This window comes from Mobula birostris, chromosome 22 (genome assembly GCF_030028105.1).
Source record: "Mobula birostris isolate sMobBir1 chromosome 22, sMobBir1.hap1, whole genome shotgun sequence".
Taxonomy (NCBI): domain Eukaryota; kingdom Metazoa; phylum Chordata; class Chondrichthyes; order Myliobatiformes; family Myliobatidae; genus Mobula; species Mobula birostris.
In genome coordinates this window covers 35,773,803-35,786,973 of record NC_092391.1, presented here as the reverse complement: position 1 = coordinate 35,786,973, position 13,171 = coordinate 35,773,803, and the positions used below count along the sequence as shown (strand labels likewise).

The 13,171-nt window shown below is 41.0% G+C and overlaps 1 protein-coding gene across 1 annotated transcript in view; it reads left to right on the top strand.

The window, feature by feature from the left end:
- brinp1 (bone morphogenetic protein/retinoic acid inducible neural-specific 1) overlaps positions 1–13,171 on the top strand; it is a 283,823-nt gene that overhangs the window by 147,477 nt on the left and 123,175 nt on the right. Inside the window, exon 2 of the mRNA XM_072240025.1 lies at positions 5,382–5,572. Within this exon, the coding sequence (XP_072096126.1) occupies positions 5,382–5,572 (191 nt within the window). The remainder of the gene's footprint in view (positions 1–5,381; positions 5,573–13,171) is intronic.

Below are 13,171 nucleotides of genomic sequence, written 5' to 3'. Positions count from 1 at the left end.
GCCTTTACAAGGCAGATGTCCCCAGCCATTATCAATACTCTTCAGAGATTGTCTGCCTGGTGTCAGTGGTCGCATAATTAGGAATGGTGATATGCACCAGCTGATCATACGGCCATCCACCACCTGTTTCAATGGCTTCACATGACCTTGATCAGGAGCTGGGGCTGGGGGGTGGAGGTGTTGGATAAGCAGGTGCTACACCTTGCCCAAGAAAGACCTGCAGGCTACCGGAGAGGAGTGCCTTACACCTCCTTTGGTAGAAACTTACGTCCATCTACCACCCAATTATTGCATTACTTGTTAGCTAATTTGTGACATCAGATGGAATTAAACTACATGTAAGCTGTGATCTAACTAGACAGTGTAAAAGGATCAGCCAGCTAAGCAGCCTTCTGTTCCGATGTACCTAATAGCAGCATAAATATGAAAGCAAGCATTGTTTTCTCACAAAACCCTCCTTTCTCTTGAAATGGCAGAAGTTGATGAATCTTCAAATATTCAAGCATTTTGAAATCAGATACTCTGACTATTGTTTCTATCTCATTTTGACAGTGGGCAAATGCCTGTTTTTAATCTTCCATCACCAGACTTGTTCTCTCTTTAACGGGAGATAGAGATGTTGTCAGTTTTGAGTATAGCGGCCCTTCAAGTGTAGGTGATGAAGGTCGATACTGATACCAGTGGCATCAGATCTTATCTATTTCCCAATCTCCTCTGAACCTCCTCTATTCAGTGTAAAGCAGCACTGGATATAATGACTAACCTGTGATAATATCAGGCTAATCCCTTGTCTGAGTTCCCAATTTAACCTGGAGGATATTGGTTAGAAAATCATCATGAATTTAAACAACACCTCCCTGGTTGCTATGGCAACTTGGTCTCTGGCTGATTACCTGCTGAGCTAACATTAATTTTTAACTTTTTTTCTCTTTTGTTTTCACCTTTACATCAGTAAAAATTCCTTTTAGCTTTTAGGTGTGTTGTAGATTAATTCATCCCAGAGACAGCAGAAGGAGATGTTGTCAGATGCAGTTGTCATAGTAATGGGGTTAGAGTTTGTTGTGAACCGTTGATCAAAATGCTGTAGCATTATAGAATCTCAGAGCTCTGGGATAAAAAAACCTTTCATCTTTCATACTTATACCAGTTCAATCACTTGGTTGCATCTGGGTTCATGTAAATGTCAGACATGATAAGCATGGTAGATACGGACATTGAACCCTTAACACTGCCTCACTACTTATTTTGTACCGATTATTTAATTTAACTATTTAATAAACAGTACTATGCAAAAATCTTAGGTATATATATATTTGTAGAAGTCGGCATCTTGGACCTCCAGAAGTGGTTCACAGCAGGGGTAATTGATAAGTTTGTGGCCTAAAGTAGAAGGAGATGAGGAGAAACTTCAAACTTTCTGCATTTTCACTCAAAGAGTAGAACTGCACGTGCATGTAATAAGAGCAGTATAACTAATCTCCTTCTACCTTAGGCCACAAACTTATCAATCACCCCTGCTGTGGACCACCTGGAGGTCCAAGACGCTCTCATTACGTGCACGTGCAGTTCAATTCTTTGAGTGATGATGCAGAAAGCTTGAAGTTAATAACTCACCTCCTTCTACCTTAGGCCATGAATTTATCAATCACCCTGATGGGGTCTGTAGGCTCCACGACTGCTGGACTAAGTGTGTACATGTAGGAGGGGACTTTGTTGGAAAATAAATTTGCTGGGTTTTCTAAAATTGACTCCTTCTATCTTAGGCCACAAACTTATCAATCACCCCTCGTATGTATAGCTAGGGTGCCTAAGACTTTTGTTCAGTACTGTATTGATTTTATGTATTGCACTGTACTGCTACAGCTAAAAAAAAAACAAATTTTGTGACATATCTGAATGATGATAAACCTCATTCTATAACGGGTCTCTACTGTGGACTGAGAGTGGGAAAGGGGCAAGGGGAAAGGAATCATAGTTGGGAAAAGGGGAAGGGAGAGGAGAAGAAGCAGAAAGCACCAAAGGGACATTCTGGAATGTTCAATAAACCAATTATTTGGAAGCAAGTGACCTTGGCTGGTGTCACAGGACTGGGTGTGTCTGCACCTACACCGGCCCCTGCCCCAGCACTCCTATGCTGCCACCTGTCACACGTCCCTCCTGCAGTGCTTCACCTAACCAAGCCTGCACTACTCCCTCTTACTATTGCTGGCGAGACGTGGATGTGGTGAGGACCTACAAATACCTGTGGGTGCTCCTGGACGACAGACTTGAGTGAAGCACCAGCACAGAGGCTGTGTACAAGAAAAGACAGAGTCACCTCTACTTCCTGAGGAGACTGAAGTCCTTTGGAGCATGCAGGTCTCTCCTCCACATGTTCTACCAGTCCACAATCTTCTATGCGGTGATGTGCTGGAGAAATGGCGTCATTACCGGTGATGTCAACAGGCTCAATAAACTGGACATACTGGAGGTTGTGTTAGAACAAATGACCCTCTGGAAAATCCTGGCAAATCTGGTCAATGTTTCTCACCCCCTGCACGCCACCTTGGCTGAACGGAGGAGCACTTTCAGTAATAGACAAACACAACTGCACTGCTTCAAAGAGGGCTATATGAGGACATTCTTACCCTCAGCCATCAGGCTCTATAATGAGTCAACCTACAGCCAGGGAAGTAATCTTGTAATCTTTGGCTTGTAAATCTTATACATCTTATTTTTAAGGTAACTTATTTTTATTCTTTTGTACTTTTCTTCTAGGACTTGTATTATCTGTGCACTTGTAATGCCATTGTGACTCTATAATTTCCTTTGGGATCAATATTTATCTATCTATTCCCAACATCCATTACTCCTGCCAGATGCACAAACTCGCTCTCTACTCCTCTTACTGTAACTCATAGTTTTTATTATTATGTATTGCAATCCACTGCTTCTGCAAAGACAACAAATTTCTCGACATATGCCTGTGATATTAAACCTGAATCTGATTCTGATTCCTTTGCTGAAAGACACTAAGGTAGGTTTTTGCTCACCATTACTGATAACTAGCATTAATTACAGTTTTATGAAGAGCTTTTGAAGTCGTCAGTTCCCATGGTGGAATTCAAACCCGGGTTTCCCCAAAAGCAAATCCTGTCTTATGAATATTAGTCCACCAGTGACCACCATGCTCATCACCTGTCCTACACACTATTTGCGAATGATATATCAAAGAAAATTATCGACCAACCTGTGCATAAATCTACTCCTATATCTCTACCCATAAACATTTTGCTCTTTGATTAAAGATTTTTGCAATGTTTTTCAAATCAATTTCTTAGTGGATGTAGAGCTCTTGAATACACAGCTTATTTCTAACTTCTGATCTCGTATACCAAGTCATCTTTTGTTGTCTTCTAAGTGTGACTGTTAGGAATGGTGCATTAAAATGGTAGAATGTCTGGGTGTAACTGTACCTCCACATTGGGTTTAGTGCATCTGTCCATGAAACCAGTGCTAGAAATGAAAATGGTGCATTCCTTGTGGAGTGTCAGCCCATCTTCACACCGAGCACACTCTCCATCACTATTTATGTGGCTCTGCAACTATACTGAACAGGAGAGATCTCAAGTAGATCTGGCCAACTGATAATCCATGAGATTTTGTTGAACGTCAGCAGCAGCAGCAGTATGATTTTACCATGCTGTGATGTGTAACCTCATAGCTTACAAAGTTTCCAATGAATTGTCCTTGGCATTCAATAACACCACCATCAACAAGAACCACTCCCTCCTCCCATCTATATTCCAAAGGTAACCATTGACTAGAAACTCAACTGAGCTAACACTTGTCCACAGGAGCAGGCCAGAGGCCTGGTGTCTTGTGACGAGTGACTCACAGGTCATCCCAAATTCTTTCCAACAACCACAAAGCAAGGGTCAGGTACATTATGGAATACATTTAGCATACTTGGATGAGTGCAAGCAAGTGGAAAGTGTTCCACTCTTAGGAAGCTTGACACCAGACAGAACAAAATCCTCAATTTGATTGGCATCCTGCAGCTACCCTGAACGTCCATAGTATTGTTTGACTGTACAGTGTGGTTGCTCACTTTAGCTATTCTGATATCACCTCCCGAACTGCAACCTCTACTATCAAGTGTGAGGACAGCAGGTACATGGAAACACCACAACAAGTGGTGTCACATTATATCGACAGTCCTTCATCATTACAGATTTTAAATCGTGGAACTCCTCCCACAGCAGCACTATGAGATCACCTTTGCCATAATGCATGCAGCAGTTCAAGAAGCTCCCTGAGAGGCAAATTAGGGTTAGGTAATAAGTGCCAGACTTGCTATCAAGCCCAGATTTTTAAAATTAATTGAAGAAAAAGCTTGTATTTTATGGTTGTAATTGTCAAAATATCCAGTGGTGTACCTAAAGGTGTAGGTTCAGAGTCTGGAATGCCTGAATCCTCAACAGGTTGCACTGCTTGACATCTTCTGGAAATCTGTAAATAGATTTTACTATTCTACAAACCACTTTTTTGCAGTTGACCCTGTAAAACTACACAATGGGTAACTGAGTTTTGAACAGCTTGTACAACAGGATAAATGCCGTCCACCTTTCTGACCTTGGAAAAGGCAATCTACTGAAATTCTGTCACGCAGAAGATTTCATTGCTCAAATAAATCAAAATTATTTACTAACTTGGTTTCTTAGAAGTTAAGTTTTGACAAGCTTGTATTTATAAAAGGGAATCACTATTTTTACCTATGTGCAAAATACATATTTTACATTATTTGTGTTTAAAGTATTTAAATGTAACCAGGTGTTTCCCCCACTAAGGTTGGGTGGGAACACAGCTAAGGATCATGGGCTAAGTGTGAAAGATGAAAAGTTTAAGGGGAACATGAGGGGAAACTTCTTCATTTAGAGAGTCACGAGTGTGTGGAACGAGCTGCCGGTGCAGGTTGTGCATGCGAGCTCGATTTCAAAGTTCGAGACGTTTGGATAGGTATATAGATGGGAGGGGTATGGAGGGCTATGGTCCTGTTGCAAGTCAATGGGTGTAGGCAGTTTAAATGGTTCAGCACAGATTAAATGGGCCAAATGACTTGTTTCTGTGATATACTTTTCTGATTCTATGAGGTTTTTTGTTTTACTTCCTCACTTGGTATCTCAGAATGTTCAGCCTATTAATGCAATAATTGTTACTGAACTTTGAAAATCTGTAACACTAGAGTAAAATAATCATTAGCAAATTTTGGCAAGTCCACACTACAGCTATCACTGGCTCTTCAAAGGTCAGTTGAGAGTGTCATGTTTTCATTGTTCAGCCTAAAGAGAAGGATAGTATTTGCTGGGGTTATTTTGACCTTTCTGATGTTGTTATTGCAGAGAGTTTGCACGATGGAAAGTGAGAAATACTGCAGTCGAGAGGAGGGACCTAATCCGGAATCCTATCCCACTGATGCCTGAATTCCAAAGAAGCATTCGCTTGCTTGGAAGAAGGCCTTCAACCCAGCAAGTGATTGACACCATTATCCGAAAGTACGGAACACATGTCCTGTCATCTGCAGTCCTTGGAGGTGAGCTGATACAGTTACTTACATTGCCTTTTGAGTGTTCTTTCATGAAGGAGCATGGTGGCCTAGAAATTAAATCAAGTGGAGATGTTTACTTCAGCCACATGTAATTGTAAGTGTACTTAGTACTGTGCAAAACACGATGACGTTCATTTTCAGGTTGCTTTGCAACACTTTAAAGTTCAGCTGGCCACTTTATGCTTCTGTCCCACTTGTACATTTGTCATTATTCACACCCTGGATTTGCGTCAAATTACTTAATTCCTGATGATACAGGAGGAACTAGGCTCACACATTTCAGTGCTGTTGGGAAAAACAGCCTTTGTAACAGATTGGGATTGTGAGCCCACAAAGGAATTCTCATACTGAGCTCATCCCTTGAGGTGCCTTCACAGCACGACTGAGCTAACCCTTCTCTATGGTCCAGTGAGATACCCAACACTTCATCATTCACGAATCTCCCCAAGCTATTTGATCTCTCAAATATCTCATTGGTTTAAGCCTCTATCCAGTGGGTCCTTTGAGGCGTTCTGAGTTTGTATGTCCTCCCTGTGACTCTGTGGGTTTTCTCTGGGTGCTCTGGTTTCCTCTCAAAGACGTACTAGTTGGTAGGTTAATTTGTCATTGTAAGTTATCCCATATTGAGGATTATATCAGGGGGATTGCTGGGCAGAGTTGCTCGAAGGGCCGGAAGGATTTATTCCATGCTGCATCTCAATTATCCACAGAAACACCAAACCTATGTTACCTGACTGTTTGATCTTCTGACTGTACATAGCCCAGGCTCCTAGCGGCTTTGAGACAAATAATACAACTCCTGAAGCCCTAAAAAAACTCTTCTGGTTGTTTACCTGATTGCTAATCTAATGCCAGGCATTGATTGTGCCTTTGGCCAGCGGCCCTTGAAGATTTTATGTTGAAGGGCAGCATTATTGTCCAGGCTAAAAAGTGAAAACTATAAACTGGAGCTTGTGAACTGGGACAATGAATTGTTTCTCCCTAGTCACCTAGCTGTAGTTTCGATAGATTTTGACTTTCCTTTATCATTGCAGGGTCAAAATTCCTGGTAATCCTTGCATAACCCACTCCATGAGAATACATTTGCTTCACAGAGTGCAGTGGCTGAGCAAGGCAACCTAATGAATCATTTACAAGGAAGCTGGAGATGGGCAATAAATCCTGGGCTTGCTACTGACACTCATAACCCAAAAATTAATTTAAAATATTTTTTCTGGCTGGAGCTAACATTGAATTCTATTAATGTAATGGATTTTCTTTCTGAATATATTACTTGAATTTTAAAACTGTAATGATTTTTATTTGGGTAATTGCTTCCACAGGGGTTAATGGGTCTTGTTGGTTTATTAGATTTACTCTGTCCTTGTGATTTGGTTTCTTAAGCAAGCTTTACAGTTTAGTAATCACATCCAGCATTCATATGCAGGGTAGAATGAACGAACTTCTCCAAGTTCAAAATTTTGGAATATTTAATTTGTGAGAGAAATTTGCAGCCAGGAAAGGAGTGGATGAAAATCAATCAAATGCAGACCTGCAGCTGAAGAGGGACAGAAAAGGAACGGTAGCAAGAGTTTGTGGAAGGGACGACTGTGGCAAAAAGCTGTCAGAGGTACACCTCGGAAATAATTAATATGAATTAGGTGCCATGTCTGTAATGCTATGGACAAGGGGACACAGTGAATCAATAAACTGTCAATTCACTCTACATATGCTGAGGTGCTGCTAAATTCATTAATAAGTGCATTTAAAATTGTTCTCTGATTGCTATTAAAAACAAAGGCAATTAGAGAACAATCTCAAATGCACATGTTAAAATGTCTCTGTCAGATTTTCAAGAGAGTTTGCAATTTCTCTTGAAAATCTGACAGAGACATTTTATTGGTGAAATTAGATCAGTGACAGCAGTGGAGCAGAGATAGTTGACCAAAATGGATCTGCTCATGGGAACAGATTACCTTTCAGTCTGTAGAGGAAGAAATTTTGAAAAACAGAAATCATAATCCCAAATTATAGTTTATAAGGCTTTGAGAAAAACTTCAATGAAGCCAGAAGATTTTTGTTGAATTGAGCACAATCAATAGTTAAGTAGACTGGTGACATAGAAGTCTTCATCTCCAATCCTTAAATGTCCTCAGTAGCATGAAGAGCTCTCGATTTGTTATTTCTTAACAATTCAAACTGGCATATCCCTGATATCCCCGATTGCATTTTGTAAAGATCCAAAATGCTGTATCGTGAGACTGTAACCAAAAGGAATTATCTATTGGTTATGCTGACTGCCTAACATTTGTTTTCACTGACTTTGGTAAAAACTGCGGATTTGGAGCTAGGTACTCATGGTGCCCTAAACACTGATGCCAGTGCCGCGCTGGTGTCCAAGGGCAAATTTATTCCCCAGTATGCCAAAGTGTAATTCACTGTGTGACACATTTCAAGGTGAGGTACACTTTTCCATACTTTAAATTATATTTGTCCATAGTATTTTGAAGGGGACGACCAATGTTTTTGTATGAATGTGGCACTAAGATCTACTTTTGAGAAACCATAAATAATAACGAACAATCAGGCTTTTGTTTTTGTTGTTGACTTAAATCCCAATGTCTGGAATTTCTCTTTCCAGAAAGACATGGACTAAAGCAAGTTCTGACTTATTATATTGCACCAAACTGCTTTCATGACACCATATGGTGGTTCTATCCTGTGGGTCAGGACACATTCAGAATGTTTCCATTAAGTAATTGCAAAACCCATTCAACTCACGATAGTGTGGCGGTTAGTGTAACACTATTACAGTTCCAGCAATCACTAATCAGAGTTCAATTCCCGCCACCAGCTGTAAGGAGTTTATATGTTCTTCCCATGGCTACGTTGATTTCCTCTGGGTGCTCTGGTTTCCTCCCACATTGCAAAGATGAACAAATAGGGTTAGTAAGTTGTGAGTTTGGTGAGAGTTGCAGGCTGCCCAGCACAATCCCCGCTGATTTGATTTGATGCAACCGACGTACTTCACTGTATATTTCGATATACATGTGACAAATTAAATTAATCTTTTTAATCATTAACAACTAATGGGATTTTGCTCTACTTCAAACCTCTGAATTAACTTTATCAGCCATCCAAGATGAAACAGGATTAGCCAGTTGAGTGTAGTCATGAAAAAAAACCAAATATACTGCCCAAAACTGTTCACTATTCTGCAATAATCATAAATCTCAAGCAAATAAAATAACAATGAATAATATGGGCTAATAAGGGATGAATTTTCAGGACTGGAACTGCTTTCAATTTCTCTGTTGAGGGGTTCAGAATTTAGTGCTGCTGCTGCACTACTCTAGGGACTCTGGTTCAACCCTGACTTTGGGGTCTGTATGTGTAGAGTTTAGAAGACCTCTCCGTGTTCATGTGGCATCCCTATGGCTGCTCCCATTTGAAAGATATGCTGATTGTTTTATTGGCCATGGTAACTTACAGCTTCATGTAGGCCAATGACCAAAGTGTCAAAGGAGAAAAGTTGATGAGCATGCGAGGGACAAACAGTCGCAGGTGAACAGGATCTGGGGATTGGTACTAATAGGTTTACTCTGGAACCAGCAGGGATGTAATAGGCTGAGTTCAAGTCAAGTCAAGTTTATTATCATTTAATTATATTCACGTATACCATCAGATGAAACGTTTCTGTGAACCAGAATGTAAAACACTGTAGTATACATAGCACACATAACACATAATAATTTATGAAAGCATGTAAGAAATCTACAGATGGATTACACATAAATAAACAAACCAAAGTGCATAAATTAAATATTGTAAGGTAGGGAACAGATTAACCAGTAACACTTTGAATGCGAAGTGGCAAGGAGTAAAGCGTAACGGCCTGAGGGAAGAAACTGTTCCCCATCCTGACCGTTCTTGTTTTTATGCATCAGAGTCTCCTGCCTGATGGTAAAAATTCAAGGAGGATGCTGGATGGATGGCTGGGATCCTTAATAATACCGAGGGCCCTGCGTATGCAGCACTCCAGGTAAAAGTTCCCGACAAATGGTAGTGAGACCACAATGGTCCTGTCAGCTGTTCTGACAGGCTTTTGCAGGGATTTCTTGTCTGATGTTCAGCTGCTGTGATACCAAATGAAGATGCAACTTGTCAGGACACTCCCAATGGTGCTCCTGTAAAATGCATTTGAGGGGCACGTTGCTTTCCTCAATCTTCTTAGGAAGTGGAGGAACTGCTGTGCCTTCTTGCTCAGGGAGGTGATATTAAGGGACCAGGTGAGGTCATCCGTGATTTGCACTGCCAGGAACTTGATGCACTTAACTCTGCCTATGGAGGAGCAATGTATTCACAGAAGAGAGGTGGTTTGTCTTCACCTTCCTGAAGTCCACAATGATTTCCTTTGTCTTCTCCACGTACAGACTTAGGTTGTTCTCACACCAGTCCACCAACCGGCTCCACTTCCCCTCTGTACTCTGACTCATCATTGTTGTTGATGAGGCCAACCACTGTTGTGTCATCCATAAACTTGATAACACAGTATGAACTGAATCCTGCGACACAGTCATGCATCAGCAGTATGAACAGCAGTAGTCTCCTCTGTTATTATAAGATAAGATTGTCATGCTAACCATGTTTTTATCTGATACTTTGGAGTCACAAAATCTTAGAAAATTCTATATTTCTTGGTTTTACTGCTCTCCCTCTTAGAGACACCAGATATTTGGGATTTAAATAAAAATGAAAATACATGACGATCAGATGATTTGCTAGAAATTTAAACCTTTCAAATCCATCATAAACAATGCATTCAGGCAATGCAATGACCATGTGCACTACAGTGAACTTTGATTTTTTTTTGGTACATTTATATTTCTTGGTAAAATTGTGCTTAATTTATGTTTATCTTGTGAATGTTGCTTATTTGTGCATATGACAATAAACTTGACTGACTTTTGTCCCTTGCAGCAGGTTGGTTCTTTAAATAATATAATCAAGTTGTACAACTTATATTTAGACTACTTCCCAGGCTTAACAGGTTTCCAGAGATCTTCCTCTCTGCTTGTCATAGAGACATCGTCTTAATTCATTAAAAATCCTTCACTGGGATCACTGCTCAAACTCTCACCAAATTGCAGCCATCTTCTTTTACTTGAATAGAGCCACCCTCTCTTACAGCACAGAATAGGTCCTTCTGGCCCTTTGAGGCTTGCCGCACAGCAATCTCCCAATTTAACCCTAGTCTAATCACAGGACAATTCACAATGACCAAATAACCTACCAACCAGTATGTCTTTGGAATGATGGAGGAAACCTGAGCACCCAGATGAAGTCCACGGGATCAAGGGGAGGAAATACAAATTCCTTACAGGCAGTGGTGCGAATTGAACCCCAGTTCACCTGTACTGTAAAGTGTTATGCTAGCCTCTATTCTACACCGTATCTCAATAAATGAACTTAAGTAAAATTGATCCATGATATCTGTGCTTACCATGATGCCAATCGAAACTAACCCTACGTGCCTGTACATGGTCCATATCCATAAGACCGTAAGCAGAATTTGGCCATTTGGCCCATCAAGTCTGCTCTGCTATTTTGTCATGGCTGATCCATTTCCCTCTCAGCCCCAGTCTCCTACCTTCTCCCCGTATCCCCTCATACCCTGACTAATCAAGATTCTATCAACCTCTGCCTTAAATATACCAAATGACACGGCCTCCACAGCCGCCTCTGGTGACAAATTCCACAGATTCTCCACCTTCTGGTTATAGAAATTCCTCTTCATCTCCATTCTAAATGCAGCATAGGTTCACAAGGTTAATTCCTGGGATGGCGGGACTGTCATATGTCGAAAGATTGGAGCGACTGGGCTTGTATACTCTGGAATTTAGAAGGCTGAGAGGGGATCTTGTTGAAACATATAAGATTATTAAGGGATTGGACACGCTGGAGGCAGGAAGCATGTTACCGCTGATGGGTGAGTCCAGAACCAGAGGCCACAGTTTAAGAATAAGGGGTAGGCCATTTAGAACGGAGTTGAGGAAAAACTTTTTCACCCAGAGAGTGGTGGATATATGGAATGCTCTGCCCCAGAAGGCTGTGGAGGCCAAGTCTCTGGATGCTTTCAAGAAAGAGATGGATCGAGCTCTTAAAGATAGCGGAATCAAAGGTTATGGGGATAAGGCAGGAACTGGATACTGATTGTGGATGATCAGCCATGATCACAATGAATGGTGGTGCTGGCTCGAAGGGCCGAATGGCCTACTCCTGCACCTATTGTCTATTGTCTGTTGTCTGTTGTCTATAAATGGATGTCTCTCTACCCTGAGGCTGTGTCCTTGGGTCCTAGAATCCCCCACCATATGAAACATCCTCTTCACTCCCACTCAATCGTGGCCTTTCAATATTCGATAGGTTTCAATGAGAGCCCCCCCACCAACATTTTTTTTTCTAATTCCAGTCAGTACAGGCCCAAAGCCATCAATCACTCCTCATATAATAAGCTTTTCAATCCCATAATCATTTTCATGAACCTCCTTTGAACTCTCTCCAATGTCAGTACATCTTTTCTTTGATACTCTGGTATATTCTAGTCATCTTCAAATGAATGCTAACATTGCATTTGCCTTCCTCACCATAGACACAACTTCATTTCCAGCAGTCCGATATCTGCTCTCACTTCTCTTTCACACTTTATATATCTGAAAAAAAATTTAGTGTCCTATTTAATATTATTAGCTTGCTTACCTTCTCAATCCATCTCTTCCCTCTTTATGACATTTTTAGTTGCCTTCTGTTGGTTATTAAAGGCGTCCCAATCTCTAACTTCACACTAATTTTTTCTCTATTAAATGACCTCACTTTGATTTTTATATTGGCTTTGACTTACCCTGTCAGCCACAGTTGCGTTATCATATCTTTAAAATCCTTCTTCTTCTTTGGGATGTATCTATCCTGAGCCTTCCAGAATGCTCCCAGAAACTCCAACCGTTGTGGTTCGGCTGTCATCCCTGCTTGTGCACCCCTCCAATCAACTTTGGTCAGCTCTGCTCTCATGCCTCCGTAATTCCCTTTACTCCATTGTAACACTGATAAACCTGACTTTAGCTTCTTCTCAAACTGCAGGATGAATTCTATCACATGATCACTGGTCCTGAAGGTTTCCTTTCCCTTAAGCTCTCTGATCAGTTCCAGTTGATTACACCACACCTAATCCAGAATAGCCGATCCCCTAGTGGGCTCAACCATGCCATCTTGTAGGCATTCTACAAATTGACCCTCTTAGGATCCAGCACCAACCTGATTTTCCCAATCTACCTGCTTATTGAAATCACCATGACTCTCGGAACATTACCCTTTAGACGTGCATTTTCTATATCCCATTGTGATTTTGTAGCTCACATCTTTGATACTGTTCAGAGGACTGTATATAACTCCCATCAGGATCTTTTTAGCCTTACAGCTTCTTAGTTCTACCCACAAGGATTCTCCACCTTACAATCTTACGTCACATCTTTCTAATGATTTGATTTCACTTTTTGCTAACAGAGCCATCCCATTCCCTCTGTTTACCTGCCTGTCCTTTCAGTACAA